At 55.9% G+C, this 16,860-nt stretch overlaps 2 protein-coding genes across 7 annotated transcripts in view; both read left to right on the top strand.

Annotated features, from left to right (window-relative positions):
- The window catches only part of FNBP4 (formin binding protein 4), a 28,256-nt gene extending 25,333 nt beyond the window's left edge, over nucleotides 1-2,923 (top strand). For all 4 annotated transcript variants that reach the window (XM_073346694.2, XM_073346693.2, XM_078853120.1 and 1 more), the window contains 2 exons: nucleotides 158-315; nucleotides 1,835-2,923. In XM_073346694.2, coding sequence (XP_073202795.2) covers nucleotides 158-315; nucleotides 1,835-1,925 — 249 coding nt within the window. In that variant the 3' untranslated portion in view covers nucleotides 1,926-2,923. The remainder of the gene's footprint in view (nucleotides 1-157; nucleotides 316-1,834) is intronic.
- A 4,474-nt stretch (nucleotides 2,924-7,397) lies between these two features.
- AGBL2 (AGBL carboxypeptidase 2) overlaps nucleotides 7,398-16,860 on the top strand; it is a 51,161-nt gene continuing 41,698 nt past the window's right edge. For 2 of the 3 annotated variants that reach the window (XM_073346688.2, XM_073346684.2), the window contains exons 1-6: nucleotides 7,398-7,428; nucleotides 8,798-8,857; nucleotides 9,153-9,216; nucleotides 10,121-10,255; nucleotides 13,496-13,684; nucleotides 16,222-16,329. In XM_073346688.2, coding sequence (XP_073202789.2) covers nucleotides 8,828-8,857; nucleotides 9,153-9,216; nucleotides 10,121-10,255; nucleotides 13,496-13,684; nucleotides 16,222-16,329 — 526 coding nt within the window. In that variant the 5' untranslated portion in view covers nucleotides 7,398-7,428; nucleotides 8,798-8,827. Of the gene's footprint in view, nucleotides 7,429-8,797; nucleotides 8,858-9,152; nucleotides 9,217-10,120; nucleotides 10,256-10,964; nucleotides 11,036-13,495; nucleotides 13,685-16,221; nucleotides 16,330-16,860 lie in introns of those variants that run through there. The other variant, XM_073346687.2, reaches the window with a different exon arrangement.

The following is a 16,860-nucleotide window of genomic DNA, read 5'->3' as shown; positions in this document are numbered from 1 at the left end:
GGCCGTTTTTCTCACACACACACTCTGCCTCTGTTCCTTTGGCTGGGTCTGTGTTGCCTTCCTCTCCCTCCTGCCCTGGCCCTGCGTGGGAGGGGCGCTCCTCCGTGCCCATGGTGCCACCTGCATGATCCCAACCCTTCCCCTTCTTTGTGTGCAGGGCAAGAAGGGGAAAGCGAAGATGCCGTCGCTGGTGAAGAAGTGGCAGAGTATCCAGCGGGAGCTGGACGAGGAAGAGAACTCCAGCTCCAGCGAGGAGGACCGGGAGCTCACCTCTCAGAAGCGCATCGAGGAGTGGAAGCAGCAGCAGCTAGTGAGGTATGGGCAGGGGGACTGGCGGGGGATCGAGAGGGGCCCAGTGGGCCTGGAGCCAGCTCCTCGGGAGTCCTCTGCACCTGCTCGTAATCCAGTTCCTGCTACACCCCTGGCCAGGGCACCAGCCAGCCCCCCCAGGTGGCAGTGTCAGCAGAGGGGTCCCAGGAGGGAGCGTTCCTCCCCTCAGAGCCAGCTTCCCCCTGACAGGGCAGCGTGGCTGGGCTGGGCTGCTGCTGGGGTCCTCACCCCCTTTCTCTGAGCCACAGTCCCCAGGAGACCCTCTCGCTGGCCTGGCCCCTCAGATGCTGGCTGTATCCGTTGCTGTTATTGGGGGGGGTGGTTCTTTTCCTGTGGATATCACGACATCTGTGACCGGTTATTGCTCGTGCCTTAGCGAGGCACTTCCTGGCGCCCTTCACCTATCTCCAGAGTACCCTAGAGCACTCCCCCTCGGATCAGCCCTCTCCAGCCTGCCCACGCGAGCAGTTCTCTCAGCCTGGGTGGTTTCCCCGTTTGTTGGAAATCCGGCTCCTCTAGCAGATCCCCCTTTCCCAGGCCAGGCCAGCAGAGAGCCCACTGCCCTGGGTGCCTCCTCTCGGGGGGCAGCACTGCCTTGCTGGGCCACTTACCCCTCGTTGTGCCGAACTGGAGTTCTCCGCCAGTCACAGCGCGGCGGCTGACTCAGTACGTCACCTGCTTAACTACAGCCCTCAGCTCCCCTTCCAGTGTGTAGGGCTAGCTGTCCCATAGCCCCGAGCTGGGCAGGGTCCTTGGCCAGCATCTTTGGGCTCGCAGCATAAAGCAGTGGGGCCTGGGGAGTGCGAAGGCAAGGCGAGAGGGCATGGGGAGGGAGAAGACCCTGCTGGATGTTCAGCTTGCTACCCCCCTGCAGTGAGCTGGGTGGCACGGGCTAGGTCCTTCCCGCCGCTGTATTTACAAAACTCCCATGGGTTGAGTTTCGTGGCCACTCCAGCTTCTCCCCGGGGTCCTTCCAGTGGCTGCCTGAGCCTGAACGCCCCACTCTGAAGATGTGTATAAGAAACTTCTCCCCTCTGCCCATCCCGTGAGGGGAGCAGGTGTGTGTGGGTCGGTGGGGGCGGATAGCTGGACCCTCCCATCAGCTCTGCAGCTGGGGAAGCCTGACCACTGAGCTGTCATGCATTGGGTGGGGATTCCCAGCAACAAGGGGACAACACTTGACTGAATCCTTCCCAGCCCCCAGAACTGCTCCCTGACACAGCACCTTCTAGCGGCCCCAGGAGATCTTAGGCAAAGGGCCAGTTTCCCGCTGACATGCTCCTGATGCTCTCCGGAGGGTTGATTTGGCCATTCTGCATCAGAGGCAACTCTGTGAACTTTGCATCGTGTGCATGTCCCCTCTGTGCCCCCCCCCCCCCCCACTCCCACTCCCCTGCCCCTGAGGGTGGGCTAAGGTAGGCCTAAGATAAGGCCCCTGAGGGTGGGCTGCACGAGCTCTGCCCGGACTCCTTTGCAGCACCTGAGCGGCTCTTTGTCCCCACAGTGGCATGGCAGAGAGGAACGCCAATTTCGAGGCCCTGCCGGAGGACTGGCGAGCACGGCTCAAGCGGAGGAAAACCACTTCGAGCACATGAGGCATCGGCACTGGTTTTTGGTTTTTGGGGTTTTTTTTTTACACATGTACAGTTTAGAGCCTCTTACCGATACGACTGTTGTCAATAAATTGTAACTGTTTGGGGCATCCCGTTTCAGTTGAATGGGCTGATGCAGCAATCCCCTAGACTGGGACCTCTCCAGGGTGGGAGCTGGGATGTGAAAGGCCTGTTAAGTAATGGGTGGCCTTGACCGGCCTTGTGCTCACCGTTCGGCTCCTCCTGGCACAGCGGGGGTGCTGGCATGAATAGTCCATTTTGGGGTTGGGCTCTGGCAGCGACTGCACCGGGTGGGCCTGCCTCCCGCACAACGCTTGGCCCAGCTGGTAGAGCCGAGTCGAGCTCAGAACCCTCTCCCTTCCCCTTGCAGTTTAAGGAGAAGGCGGCTCTTCCTTGGCTTTCAGACCTAGCTCTCTCGGATGCCTCCTGGCGTTGCCATTCCCAGCATCTCTGGCCCGAAGGTGCTGCAGCTCTGTCCCGCGCCGAGTAGGAACTCGTGCGTGCACTTCCTCCGTCAGAGCCAGCCAGTGGCCTGGATGTCCCTGAGAGCTCGACAAGCCCTTCACTTGAATCCAGGGTTGTCTGCAGGGCCTAGTGCAGAGACTAGATAAGTCCACTTTGCCTGGGCCATAAAACCTTTGGTCAGCCCTTGGACACGTTTGCGGGCTACCTGGGAGGTGGTGGGAGGCCATGTGTCAGGAACCACTCACAGAAAAGCATTGCTGTTTGCTTGCTAGTTCTCCCCTGTTCTAGGCCCCACCTCCTTTCGCTCCCCATCAGTCCCCTGATTTCAGTAAAAGTAGCTTTTGTCCATGTTAAGCCTCCCTCCCCCTCTTTCTTTGGCTCAGAATCAGGTAAAAGTCACTTTCTTCCCACAGAAGGGAAGGCCACTCGGGTTTCCAGCCGTTTGTATTTCTCCAGTTTTTGGCTTTGTAAATTTGTACATAGATATGAATAAAATCCCTTTTTATACTTCAGAACCTGCGTGTTCTTGTACTGCGGCGTGGGATGGACAGTACACTTGAGCATAGGGCAGCGCCTGCAAATCGGGCTGGGGGGATATGGTGGAGCTACGTTCTGGGTGACTCAGGCTTCTCCAGCCACTGCCCGTGCCAACTCACCAGCAAAGGGGGATCTGTCTGACTTGAACAGGCAGGCGCTCTTGGTCCACGAGTGCACTAAAGCAGTTGTTGATGCAGGCTCAGCTACGCCAGGGAATCTCATCAGGGAGGCTGGATGCCACCTCGGACACCCTCCTGCCTGTACAGTAGGGCCCATAACTAAGGCAGAGTGTCTGTCACGGATTTCGTGCCTTCATGACTTTTGCAGCGGATGGTGCAGCTGGCTCAGGGGCTGCCCGAGTGTTCGGGCAGCCCCCGAGCCATCAGCAGCAGCAGTTTAGGTGTGGGAGGAGGGCCAGGGCCAGGGCAGAGGTTTGGGGTGCCGGGCAGTGTTTACCTTGGAGGGACTCCTAGGAAGCAGATGGCAGGTCCCTGCAGCTCCTAGGCAGAGAGGCCAGGGGGGTTTGCATGCTGCCCCTGCTTGCCAGCACCACCCCCGCAGCTCCCATTGGCTGTGGTTTCTAGCCAATGGGAGCTGTGGAGCTGGAGCTCGTGGTGGGCGCAGTGTTCAGAGCCCCCCCGGCCTTGCCTCCCCCTAGGAGCTGCAGGGACATGCAGTCCGCTTCCAGGGAGCTGTGCAGAGCTGGAGGATAGGGAGCCTGTCAGCTCTCATATCTCTCTCTCTCACACACACACACACACATACCCCCGCCCTGGGCTGCATGCCTCTGCCCGCACCCTCCAGCACCAGCGGGGGTTCTAGGTCACCCCTCCAGAGCACCCCTGGCCCCATTTTAGTCAGTGGTATATGGTACAAGTCATGGGCTGTGACTGTTGGTTTACTGCCTGTGACGTGTCCATGACTTTTACTAAAAATACCCGTGACTAAAAGGTAGCCTTACCCATAACACCCTGGGTGATGATTATGGTAAAACTCCATGTCATGAGATTTTTTTCAGCATCATTCATTGCACTGGCCTTTCAGTCCTGGCCTTGTCCCCTGTTCTGCCAGCCACCTCCTGCTCATAAAGCCATGTCCTTATGTGCCAAAAGGTTCTTGGCAGGCTGGAAGGATTGTAGGTTTTTACTGAGTCACACCTGTGTAATCCTACTGCAGGCATTCTCAGCCACGGGGCAGGGGGTGCAGAGGAATCATAGAATATCAGGGTTGGAAGGGACCCCTGAAGGTCATCTAGTCCAACCCCCTGCTCTAGTCCAATCCCAGCTCCCTCAGCCTCTCCTCATAACTCATGTGTTCCAGTCCCCTAATCATTTTTGTTGCCCTTCGCTGGACTCTCCAATTTATCCACATCCTTCTTGTAGTGTGGGGCCCAAAACTGGACACAGTACTCCAGATGAGGCCTCACCAATGTCGAATAGAGGGGAACGATCACGTCCCTCGATCTGCTCGCTATGCCCCTACTTATACATCCCAAAATGCCATTGGCCTTCTTGGCAACAAGGGCACACTGCTGACTCATATCCAGCTTCTCGTCCACTGTCACCCCTAGGTCCTTTTCCGCAGAACTGCTGCCTAGCCATTCGGTCCCTAGTCTGTAGCGGTGCATTGGATTCTTCCATCGTAAGTGCAGGACCCTGCACTTATCCTTATTGAACCTCATCAGATTTCTTTTGGCCCAATCCTCCAATTTGTCTAGGTCCTTCTGTATCCTATCCCTCCCCTCCAGCGTATCTACCACTCCTCCCAGTTTAGTATCATCCGCAAATTTGCTGAGAGTGCAATCCACACCATCCTCCAGATCATTTATGAAGATATTGAACAAAACCGGCCCCAGGACCGACCCTTGGGGCACTCCACTTGATACCGGCTGCCAACTAGACATGGAGCCATTGATCACTACCCGTTGAGCCCGACAATCTAGCCAGCTTTCTACCCACCTTATAGTGCATTCATCCAGCCCATACTTCCTTAACTTGCTGACAAGAATACTGTGGGAGGCCGTGTCAAAAGCTTTGCTAAAGTCAAGAAACAATACATCCACTGCTTTCCCTTCATCCACAGAACCAGTAATCTCATCATAAAAGGCGATTAGATTAGTCAGGCATGACCTTCCCTTGGTGAATCCATGCTGGCTGTTCCTGATCACCTTCCTCTCATGCAAGTGCTTCAGGATTGATTCTTTGAGGACCTGCTCCATGATTTTTCCAGGGACTGAGGTGAGGCTGACTGGCCTGTAGTTCCCAGGATCCTCCTCCTTCCCTTTTTTAAAGATTGGCACTACATTAGCCTTTTTCCAGTCATCCGGGACTTCCCCGGTTCGCCACGAGTTTTCAAAGATAATGGCCAATGGCTCTGCAATCACAGCCACCAATTCCTTCAGCACTCTCGGATGCAACTTGTCCAGCCCCATGGACTTGTGCACGTCCAGCTTTTCTAAATAGTCCCTAACCACCTCTATCTCCACAGAGGGCTGGCCATCTCTTCCCCATTTTGTGATGCCCAGCGCAGCAGTCTGGGAGCTGACCTTGTTAGTGAAGACAGAGGCAAAAAAAGCATTGAGTACATTAGCTTTTTCCACATCCTCTGTCACTAGGTTGCCTCCCTCATTCAGTAAGGGGCCCACACTTTTTCCTTGGCTTTCTTCTTGTTGCCAACATACCTGAAGAAACTCTTCTTGTTACTCTTGACATCTCTTGCTAGCTGCAGCTCCAGGTGCGATTTGGCCCTCCTGATATCATTCCTACATGCCCGAGCAATATTTTTATACTCTTCCCTGGTCATATGTCCAACCTTACACTTCTTGTAAGCTTCTTTTTTATGTTTAAGATCCGCTAGGATTTCACTATTAAGCCAAGCTGGTCGCCTGCCATATTTACTATTCTTTCTACACATCGGGATGGTTTGTCCCTGTAACCTCAACAGGGATTCCTTGAAATACAGCCAGCTCTCCTGGACTCCTTTCCGCTTCAAGTTAGTCCCCCAGGGGATCCTGGCCATCCGTTCCCTGAGGGAGTCGAAGTCTGCTTTCCTGAAGTCCAGGTTCCGTATCCTGCTGCTTACCTTTCTTCCCTGCGTCAGGATCCTGAACTCAACCAACTCATGGTCACTGCCATGGTGAATGTCCCCACTTCCATGCCAATCAGTGAGGAAAAGGGGAGCACCACTGTTCTAGTGAATCCTAAAGACTAAATTGACCTGGCAAATCCTCTCTAGGCGGTGGGGTATGGTGTCTAACACCCATTGTATAATGTGGGCAGGGCTGAAGGGACCCGGAAGTTAATGAACCCAAATTGGTATGTTGGATATTAAGCTTAATTGGTGGACAAAATAATGAGGGGATGGGGTAGTCAACCCATCACTGCCTTGTTGGGTCCTGAAAGATTTTGTGGGAAACGAACCAAAAAAAAAAAAGTCTCCTGGAGTGAGCTTCACCATCATGGCTCCCCCTGCCCGCAGCATGGACCTTTATCACCCTAAAGCGGAGAGATGCCCTGACCAGACCCAGCCAGAGAGAGGGGCCCAGATGCTATCGCCATCTGTACCAGCTCCAGCTGAATCCCAAACACCACCTGGCATGACAGTTTTTTACCACCTTTGTTTCAATCTAAGAGACTGTCAGGTGAGAGGGCTTTGCCTTCTGAAGCTGGACTTTAGCAGCAGCAGTGCTCGCAGCTCGAGCCCCTCAACCAACTTCTTCCCTTTTCCCCAAAATGACAGGTATGGCTGTCTTTAATACAGCGAACGAGGGCTTTTTCCTTCTGAAAAACTCTCTGCCGCTCAAGGGGAAGGGGGCAAGGCTGGAGAAAATAAAAGCCTTATTTAACACTTCACCTTGTAAAGGCTTTAAGTGAATTTCCTTTTCTGTCGTTTTTATTGGCGTTTAAAGGATTTTTAATACAATCAACCATGGTGCTAAGCAGGCTGCAGTCCCCGTGTCCCAAGCTTTGCGTGTTGTTTAACGATGCTTGTGGACTCAATTTTGTTAACGCCTTTAGCCCCTATCTTCCACCTAAATTCATACCAGCAGCCCAGGCCAGACAGAATCACACCTGCAGGTCCCTGAGGTGAGGGAGCAGTAGGGCCCAGGGGCTGTGGGACAAATGTGCAGGTCCCCAGGGCGCCGGGGGCGGTAGGGCCCAGTCTCTACACGCACACAGGTGCGGGGCTGTGGGACTCGGTCCATCCAGACCCAGCCACGGCGCAGGCCCCGCCCAGCGGGTAGGGAGCGGGAGGGGGGGGGCGGGGCGAGGTCTCCCCAGGCCGGGGGCGGGGCCGGCGCTGAGCGGGCACAGGAGCGCGGAGGGGAGGCTTCGATTTCACCCGGCTCCGCCATTGGCTCCTACCGGGCCACACGGAGGGACCAATAAGCAGAGAGCTTTTCCACCGCGCCACGCCCACTGCCTGTTGCTGGGTTACCGCGTCCCGGCACGAGGAGGGGCCCGGAGCAGGGCGGGAGGCTGCGGTGAGGGGCGCGGGGGGTTTTGGGGCTCTAGAGCCGAGGAAACTCTGGGGAGTCCGTGTTCTAGATCGGGGGGGTCCTGGCTCTAGAGCAGCAGGAGCTCGGGGGGTCTAGGCTCGAGAGCAGGGGGAGTTTGGGGGGCAGGCTCGGCTCTAGAGCAGGGGGAGTTTGGGGGGCAGGCTGGGCTCTAGAGCGGGGGGAATTTGGGGGGCAGTCTTGGCTCGAGAGCAGGGGGAGCTCTGGGGTGGTCTCGGCTCTAGAGCGGGGGGAGCTCGGGGCAGTCTCGGCTCTAGAGCAGGGGGGGAGCTCTGGGTGGTCTCGGCTCTAGAGCGGGGGGCGTTTGGGGGTCAGGCTGGGCTCTAGAGTGGGGGGCGTTTGGGGGTCAGGCTGGGCTCTAGAGCAGGGGGAGCTCTGGGGCAGTCTCGGCTCTAGAGCAGGGGGGAGCTCGGGGCAGTCTCGGCTCTAGAGCAGGGGGGAGCTCTGGGTGGTCTCGGCTCTAGAGCGGGGGGCGTTTGGGGGTCAGGCTGGGCTCTAGAGTGGGGGGCGTTTGGGGGTCAGGCTGGGCTCTAGAGCAGGGGGAGCTCTGGGGCAGTCTCGGCTCTAGAGCAGGGGGGAGCTCTGGGTGGTCTCGGCTCTAGAGCGGGGGGCGTTTGGGGGTCAGGCTGGGCTCTAGAGTGGGGGGCGTTTGGGGGTCAGGCTGGGCTCTAGAGCAGGGGGAGCTCTGGGGCAGTCTCGGCTCTAGAGCAGGGGGAGCTCTGGGGCAGTCTCGGCTCTAGAGCAGGGGGGGAGCTCGGGGCAGTCTGGGCTGCAAGGCATGAGGGGGGTGTCCCTACAGCCGTTTGTGCTGTTTTCCATATGCATCTGGCTGCCTCAGGACCCCTGGCCTGTGATTCCAGTGCAGCCCTGGCTCCAGGCCGTCAGCTGCCTGGGGGAGCAGCCCTGTACAGAGCGGGCACTGGGTTCACACAGCCCCACAGGGCTGGTGATGGCCATGATGAGTGGTGCTGGGGGTGCAGAGTGGAGGGGCTGGAGCCCCTGGAGCACAGAGCCTCATGGGGCAGGCGATGGCTGTGATGAGCAGCGTGGGGGGTGTGATGTGGTTGGAGAGTTTCTTGATAACCTGACAGATGCACCCCATCTCTGGGAACCAGCCATCCTCTCTGAGGATTCTGCCCTGGATCCTGGTTTGGGATGGTGTCTCAGGGTCTAGAGAGCTGGTGAGAGGCAGGGGAGGATGCAGAGCTGGGTTTCACCTCATAGAGTGAAGGAGAGAAGGGTAGAATGGGAGGCCTGGTGTGTATCTGGTCAGGGACTGGGGGCTTTCAGGTCCCTTCCAGGCCCCTTGGTCACTAGTTTCCGTGCTTCCCCCTAGTGTCTGTCAGAGCTGTCACCACTGCCTGTCATGAGTCTGGTCCAGGAGCCAACCCCTGAGGTTAGTGCAGAGCCCAGCCCTGCTGAACTGGGCCTAGGGGGGAGAGTGGGATCCTTTCAGCCTATGGGGCCATGCCATTGGGGACTGCAGCAAGGAGAGGGGAGCAGTGGGGGCCCCAGGGCAAAAGGGGCATCAGGGTGGGTGGGCACACGTGAAAGGGGCGGGCACTGGGGGGCTGTGCCTACAAGGGATTGGCCACGTGGACTCTGACCTGTTTGTTCATTAAATTCCTGTGTGCTGGCATCTGTGGGTGTGGGGGCCTGGCTCTCACTTACCCTTCCCTTTCCTTCCCCAGCTGCTCGCAGACCCCTATGAGAGCTTCATGCATCACCATCTGCAGTACTACGGCTACTTCAGAGGTAAGAGCACTTGGGTAGCTTGCTGCTCGCTAGCCCAGGACGTTTCACTGGTCAGCAAACAGTGACTCAGAGCCCACTGGATGCCCCTGGCTTTCACCCCCGTCCCCTCTAGAACTGCCATCCTGCACTGGGCACCGCATGCTGGGACAGCTGTGGGAAGGGGACACTGTCAACTGAAGAGCTAGGCAGTTTACAAAGGTGCCTTTACAGTGATATTTCCCTGTATTTTAAAATGTTTTCCCTCCCCCATTGCTGTATGGAGACCACCCCAAAGGAGAACAGGCCGCTCGCTGAGTGCCCAGGGCCGCAGTGCGTGATACTGGGTAGGCAGAGTGCTGTTAGAAGGGGATCAGTGCAGCGTGTCCTTTTTGCCTTTAATGTCTCTGGTAGGCTGGTGCTGGAGCAGGCAGACCTGTGTGATTGTGGAGTGGGCTGTGTCCCTACTGTGTCTCGCTTGAAGGCTGGCAGCCCTGGAGCAAAGTCTGCACCCTGGCAGGCTCCGAACCCAGTCCTCTGCTCCTGAGACAAGACTGAGTCTCTGATCACATAGCTTTCCGTATTACCAGAAGAAGCCTTGGCTAGTATTCAAGCATCTAGTAACTGCACACTCTTTCTGTGCCTATAGGGAGCCGCGGGGCAGAGTACCTTCTCCGGCACCTGGTGGCTGACTAGTCTTTTCATGTTAAATGACTGAGATCCCCTGAGAGGATCCTACATCCACTAGCCCTTCTCTCCCTAGTGCTCAGAAGCAGAGTAGCTGTAGGCTGGAAGACCTGCTGGGTGCAATCTGGCCCACCCCCCAGGAGCAGTGCTGGATTGTTCCCTACAGCACGGTGGCCAGGCTAGCTTTAAATGTCCCAAGAAATGGAGGTTCCCCAGCACTAACAGCAACATCCCTTCCTAGATGAGGAGAAAACTGCTGAAAGCAGCTCCCTTGCGTCACGAGAGCGCAGGCCAAAGAGCTCATACTCTCTGCTGGAGCAGGAGAGCGGAGGATCAGACCGCAATTCCCTTCAGGATAACAGGAAGAAGCTGATCTGTGAGTGAGCTACTCAGCGTGAGGAGCTGGGTTTCCTTTGGCCATGACAGCCAGTGGCTCAGTTCAGCCGCTGTCTGCAACTCAGGGGCTGCGTTAGATTGGAAACAGACAGCAGGGGCGGGGCGTAGGGGAAGGATTGGGTCCATAGCAAACGGGTCCATAAACACCCACGTTAGTGGGTTAGCTGGGGAACCATGGAGCAACCCTCACCCAGAGGTATGAACACTACTTCATAGAATACACTGCTGGCTGGGGATTGCATCTTGGCTAAGTAAAGGAACAGATGACATCCAAGTGAGCTAGCGTGGTTTGAAAGCTTTGCAAGACCATGCATCTGGGGAAGAGCAATTGGTGTCCCCTGAAGAGCAGGGAGAAACCTCCCCAGATACGGAAGTTGTTGCAACACAGAGTCTATCCGAGCTAAGGGGGAATGGCCTGTTAGTGGGCTGCTGGGGAGGCGAATGGTTGCCCCAGGAGAGTGGAGAATAAATTGTATAAAATCCAGAGTTGGGGAGGTGAAGATCTCACCCCAGTATTGCACTGTCCCCTTTTCTAGTGAGGGTTTCTTTATAAAGGGAATCTGCAAAGGTGGGGGCAGTGGCAGGGGCCCTTCCTTGGGCAGGGCATAAAGAAGACCCAGTGTTTTCTGCCTGTCTTTTCCCTGTAGATTGATCAAGGCTGTGAAATCTTGTCTACCCTATTGAGGAGGTTTGGCAAAGAATGACTACTGTATATCCCAGAGCACTTGTGTAGTGGTAATGGGGTTTAATTCTGGTGCAGGTTAGTGACTCTCAGATACTTTTATAGGTTGTTTGGGCCTCTGAGTCATTCAGTGAGAGAAAACCAATCCGCTGTCCTTTTTATGAATTTTACTGAGAACACAAACTAACAAACATAAAGCTAACAAATTTGCTGTGCTTCCCTGCAACGCTCATCTATGCACCGATCGAATGGGGTTCCAGTGGAGATCTGATGGCTTCATGTGGTGTTTAGATGTTGCTTGTAATTATTAGAATTGGGAGCACTGGCTGTTGGGAGTCTGAAAGGACAGGAAACAGGAAGGAGGGGGAGGAGTTAAAAGAGGCGGATGGAGAGCTACTGAGGGTGCAGCAGGAGCTTGGAAAAGAGGTTTCCACTTTAAAAAATAAAGTCCTGTTGAAGTTTGTTAGTACCTTGCCTGGCTACTACAACACTTCATCAAGGAACTACCAATAGCATAAGTGGGAATGAATAACTGTGACACGAAAATAGATTGAGATCAACAATCGATCAAATCCTTGCATGATCACAGTCAGTCACATCATGCAACCAGCCGAACACAGCCTTATCCACAAACCCTTATACACAGACCGACTCTCCGAGGTAGAGCAGCCTTCTTCTTAGCCCTAGAAATTCTGCTGCGTCTCTTTGAAGCACTGACAATGCAATGGTTTGCTCAACTTTCTCCGCCCCAGCTAATCTCTCCACTTCCTGTCAGTGCAATGGGGCCAGCCCCCAAGTTCCCCTCTCAGGCAGAGTGGTTTTTGCTAACACCTGCACAGAGCCAGGGCGGCATAGAGCAATCTGGGGCAGTTTACTTAGGAGTTAGGTAAATCCAGGTGTGATGAGTTTCTAATATGGACTTAGCAGCACGGTGCGATTACTTCACACACACACACACACGCGGGAAGGTTAGGTAAAAACAGTTAGTTGCAGGAATTCTCCTAGAAAAGACTCCAAAAGTAAAAAGAAACCCCCTTGGAAAAAGGCTCTGTTCTGCGGCCGGCTTGCCCTATGGAGCTTCGCAGTCTGCCAGGAAGTGCAGTCTGAGCAGACAGACACTGTTCTCGGGTTCTGTAGCTTGTGCTAGTGGGTGTCGTTCCCTGCTCAGCTGGCTGCTCTGTGCTGTCTGTCTGCCCTCTCCAGGACTGGCCCAGGGGAAGGGGGGGAATCAGCGGTTTAGTTGTTGTCAGGATGACCCAGCCAGGAGCCCACTTCCTCACTCACCTGGCTTGTTCGGGTTGCCATTGGAGCCAGCAATGCCCCGCTGTCCCTCCCAGAGATGTTTTGCACGTAGCAGTATCCAATTGGAGTTTGTACCCCAGCTGCATGTTCTGGTCCTGAGTGAGTGTGGCCAGGCTTAGCCTTGGGTTCACTTCTGGGAGCCTCCTTCCAGCAGGCAAGTTTATCACCATCTCTGTCTTAAACTGCAAGTCCACTTGCTCCCACAAAAGCAGCCTCCCTCCAGCCCTACCCTAGGGAAACGGCCAGTGGGTTGCAGATGGCTCTCTGGCCAGGAAGGCCTCGCCACTCCCCCTGGCATGCCTTGAGCCCATTGCCTTTGGGCTGATAACAGTGTCCTTGTCCCCTGATCATTCCCACATCTCCGTGCTCACACTCCCTCCCTGTCAGTGAGGGCCTCGCAACCACAGTGGGAACTGGCCGGTCTGTCACCTTTTGGCTGGACTGGGGGCAGGGAGGGCTGTCTGGCTTAATGCCCCAAAGGCAAAGCTGCTTTGAAGATCCTGTTAATAGAAATTTCATTAAAAATACAATAGAGTAAAGCTGATACTGGGTGGCGACACTACTAATATGCCCAATGCCCAATGTCCAGTGGCAAAGTGCAGCCCTTCCCATCTAGGAGAGTCAGAATTAAGGTTTCCTGAGCAAGCCAAATCCTGCTGCCTTGAGTGTATGCTGGGGCGCTCCGCGGATGCAGGCGGCTCTGCAGACTCAGGCCAGCCGCCTCTCACAAGCCCTAGGAAGGGAGAAGGGCGTCCCCTGGGCAGGCAGAGGGATGCTCCAGTGGGCTTGATCCTCCATTGGGATACACTCCCTGAGGGACCTTCCGCAAGTAGCCAAGCTAGGGCTGCCCCCATGCAACTCTGGTTTGTGCTGTGGCCGGGTGGCCCTGAATCACAGAGCCACAGGCAGGCCCTCTCCACTGTGTCCACTGAAGAGCAGCTGGTACCAGTTCTCCTAGTCCACTGGTTATGTTGCCCTAGGCAGCGAGTCCCCAGGAGTGCTGAGCAGTGCTTATCCCTATAGCCTGCTGGCCATGGCAGGTACTGTACCTCCACCTGGTTGGCAGAGTCTGCTGCTGAGACACGGGTGCCAGGTGTGTTTGTGTCCTGCTGCACAAGCCTTTTCCTAGCAGTGCCAAAGCCAAGGCTCTGCTGTGTGTGTGCACTATGAAATCGGGGCGTCCGGCCACGCACTGCGCTGCGGAGTCCCTAGTGCTTGCTCCTCTTCTCTTTGCAGGTTCTCTCATGCTGGAGGCTGCACTTCTCAAGAGCAAACAGCTTCTGTTCAATCACCTTGAGGGCCCCGGGGTCCCATGCCTGCGGGAGCCTCGGGGTCTCTTTGCTGTGCCCACCTCGAGAGGCCCCCTGCAGGCACCACGCTGGCCAGTGGAGTGCGAAGTCATCAAGGAGCAAATCCAACACATCGGTAACTGGAGCCCTGTGTGTGTCACTGCCCCGTCCCGTGTGGGGCTGCCAGGAGCTCCCCAGCCCGTCAGGGCATCGGCAACTGGAGCCCTGTGTGTGTCACTGCCCCATCCTGTGTGAGGCTGCCGGGAGCTCCCCAGCTCGTCAGGGCATCGGTAACTGGAGCCCTGTGTGTGTCACTGCCCCATCCCATGTGGGGCTGCCGGGAGCTCCCCAGCCCGTCAGGGCATTGGTAACTGGAGCCCTGTGTGTGTCACTGCCCCATCCCGTGTGGGGCTGCCGGGAGCTCCCCAGCCCGTCAGGACTTCGGTAACTGGAGCCCTGTGTGTGTCACTGCCCCATCCCGTGTGGGGCTGCCGGGAGCTCCCCAGCCCGTCAGGGCATCGGTAACTGGAGCCCTGTGTGTGTCACTGCCCCATCCCGTGTGGGGCTGCTGGGAGCTCCCCAGCCCATCAGGGCATCGGTAACTGGAGCCCTGTGTGTGTCACTGCCCCATCCCGTGTGGGGCTGCCGGGAGCTCCCCAGCCCATCAGGGCATCGGTAACTGGAGCCCTGTGTGTGTCACTGCCCCTGTCCCATGTGGGGCTGCCGGGAGCTCCCCAGCCCGTCAGGGCATCGGTAACTGGAGCCCTGTGTGTGTCACTGCCCCATCCTGTGTGGGGCTGCTGGGAGCTCCCCAGCCCGTCAGGGCATCGGTAACTGGAGCCCTGTGTGTGTCACTGCCCCATCCCGTGTGGGGCTGCTGGGAGCTCCCCAGCCCGTCAGGACTTCGGTAACCGGAGCCCTATGTGTGTCATGGGAGCTCCCCAGCCCATCAGGTCTCTGGCGCTAGCAATGTTGCCAGCTCCTGCAATGGATGGTGTGTTTCCTAAAGCTCCAGATCCTGGAATCACATGACTGCATGAGACGCTCAGCATCCATTTTAATAAAGGATGCTCATAGCCCTCATGGTCGCAGAGAAAAGCTTTAGACTGTGACCCTGGACAGCGCTGACACCAGATGTTAGAGAACAAGAGCCCCAAGTGGAGGAGGTTGTCAAATGTCATGATTTTTAAGCCAATCTCATGATTTTGGGGGTCTGACTTGGGATGAGCAAGTGGTATTGCACCTGTTGCATAAGCGTGTGGATCGGGGCTCTCAGGGAGGTCTGGGAGCTCCTGGGGCAATTATAAGGTCCCCAATAGGGTAGAGGCTGCAGTAAGGTTTCACACTTGAATGGTGAGCCCACAGGAGCCTGGTCAATTGTGTTAATGGCTAACCAGGTAACATTAACCCATGAAACCCTGCCCAGCAAATTGCACAGACCTGTCAGGCTTCATTTCACAAGGCACCCACACAAGCCTTCAATTCCTTTGGGAAGAATAAAATTCCACCCCAAAGAGCCTCGCTGAAACCCTGTACCTGTTCAGGTGCGCTTTGGCTAAGAGAGCCATTCATTTCTCTCTCTCGTTGCTGGGTCTAGTTAGAGTCCCCAGCACCGAGACTCCCCCAGTTCTCTGGACAGACTGTTCCATGGCCTAGTGCATCGCGCTGTCATCACCCCAACATTCAGTCTAGCATGTCCCTTCCTGCCATTTGCCCCCTGGCTCGTCAATCTTCCCTGTTCTCTGGAATCCCCCTCTTTCCGGGATGGATCCACCCAGCGAACGCTCCCCTGCCTTTGGCATTGCTTAGCTCCCCTTGCCGGCTCATCTTTTTCTTGCTTCTCTCCTCTGGCTCCACTTCGTTTTTCAGTCCCTGCCAGGGAATGTGGTGCCCAGAGGTCAGAGTGCTGTGTCTGCCTCCCAGCCAACCAATGGGGCCTAGCGGAATAATCGTGGCACTAGAAACCAGACTACTTCTCCCTCTGTGTGATGAATCGTTTCGTGTTGAGTTAAGCTGGGCTCTGTGGCACGGGGAGGCTGGTCAGCCCTTGGAAGAGACGTGGCTAAGGCCCAGCATTACCCAGAATTCTCTGCCTCCGCAGCAGTCAAATTGGTGCTCTCTGCGCATAACTTTCCAGCCAGTATTTGTTGGCCCTTGGGGTCTCCCGTTCTTGTGGGGGACCTGAAATGGGCATTTCATGCTTTTCCCACAGGTGAGTCTGGGGGATGAAACCCAGGAAAGGTGCGAGCAGACAGGGCCGTGGGTCTGCCCCCTTAACTCCATGCATTTGCATTAAAATTCTGTGGACGACGATTGACTGTCACATCTTCAAAAGGGGACTGGCTGGGTCTGAAACCAGGCTGTTCTGTCACTGCCCAGGTGTTTCCCCTTCAGAGCAGATTTACTCTACCCAGTTGGCCTCCTTCCCAACACAGACCCCCACTGGACTATTAAAAATCACAGGGTCATCACAATCACAGGCTTGTTGGTGTGGAAGAGAGGACACTAGCTGAGAATGAACATGTGGGGAGGGTCATGCCTTTCGCTCTATTACTACATGGCACAGGGGCTTCAGAGCTCTTTTCAGGAGAGCACGTTTCTTTACCCTGTGGAGCAGGTTCCCATCTGAAACCCCTGCAATAATAACTGGAACCATTCCCCCTGTCTCCTCAGAGTGGGTGCCGTCTGAACCGGAGCCATTCTATCAGCCCACAGGAAATGAGCCAGCCCCACTAATTGTGGGGAAGGAGAAAGGAACCGTGGTCTATCACATAAAGCCAGGTATGGGCTCATACACTAACAACACTGATAACCTGGGCGTGGAATCCAGGAGTCTGTAAAGCCCCTTTCAGACCTGCTCTGGGGCAGGGCTGAGCTGTGCCTGGCTGGTCTCTGAGAACACTGGCTGTAAGGTGTCGTTTCCTTTCTGGTTCCGACACAGCGTGGGACGAGAGCTCCCTGTTTTCATGTGAAACACTCGGGGTTCTGGCTGCATACAGAAAGTCTTGCTCTACACTTCGGGTGACAGATCTACACAATTCTCATCTCCAGCACGTGAGACATGAAACTAACCCAGGGCCAGATCCAAAGCCCAATGAAGCCAATGTTGACCTGCTCAGGCATTAATTGGGAAATCATTGGTCAAACCATAAAACTTGAACGGGCTGGATCTCAGTGGCTGAGGCCTCTATAAATGACTGAATGCTGGCTTTTCTAGAGCACGCCTCATTCCCAGATCACCGCTGGTGTAGGAAAGACCCAGAGGTCCCAATACAGGACTGTTCCCTGTGCTCTGTTTTCTAGCGGCAAATG

Source organism: Lepidochelys kempii, chromosome 6 (assembly GCF_965140285.1).
Source record: "Lepidochelys kempii isolate rLepKem1 chromosome 6, rLepKem1.hap1, whole genome shotgun sequence".
NCBI lineage: Eukaryota > Metazoa > Chordata > Testudines > Cheloniidae > Lepidochelys > Lepidochelys kempii.
This window is presented reverse-complemented; position numbering and strand designations above follow the sequence as displayed.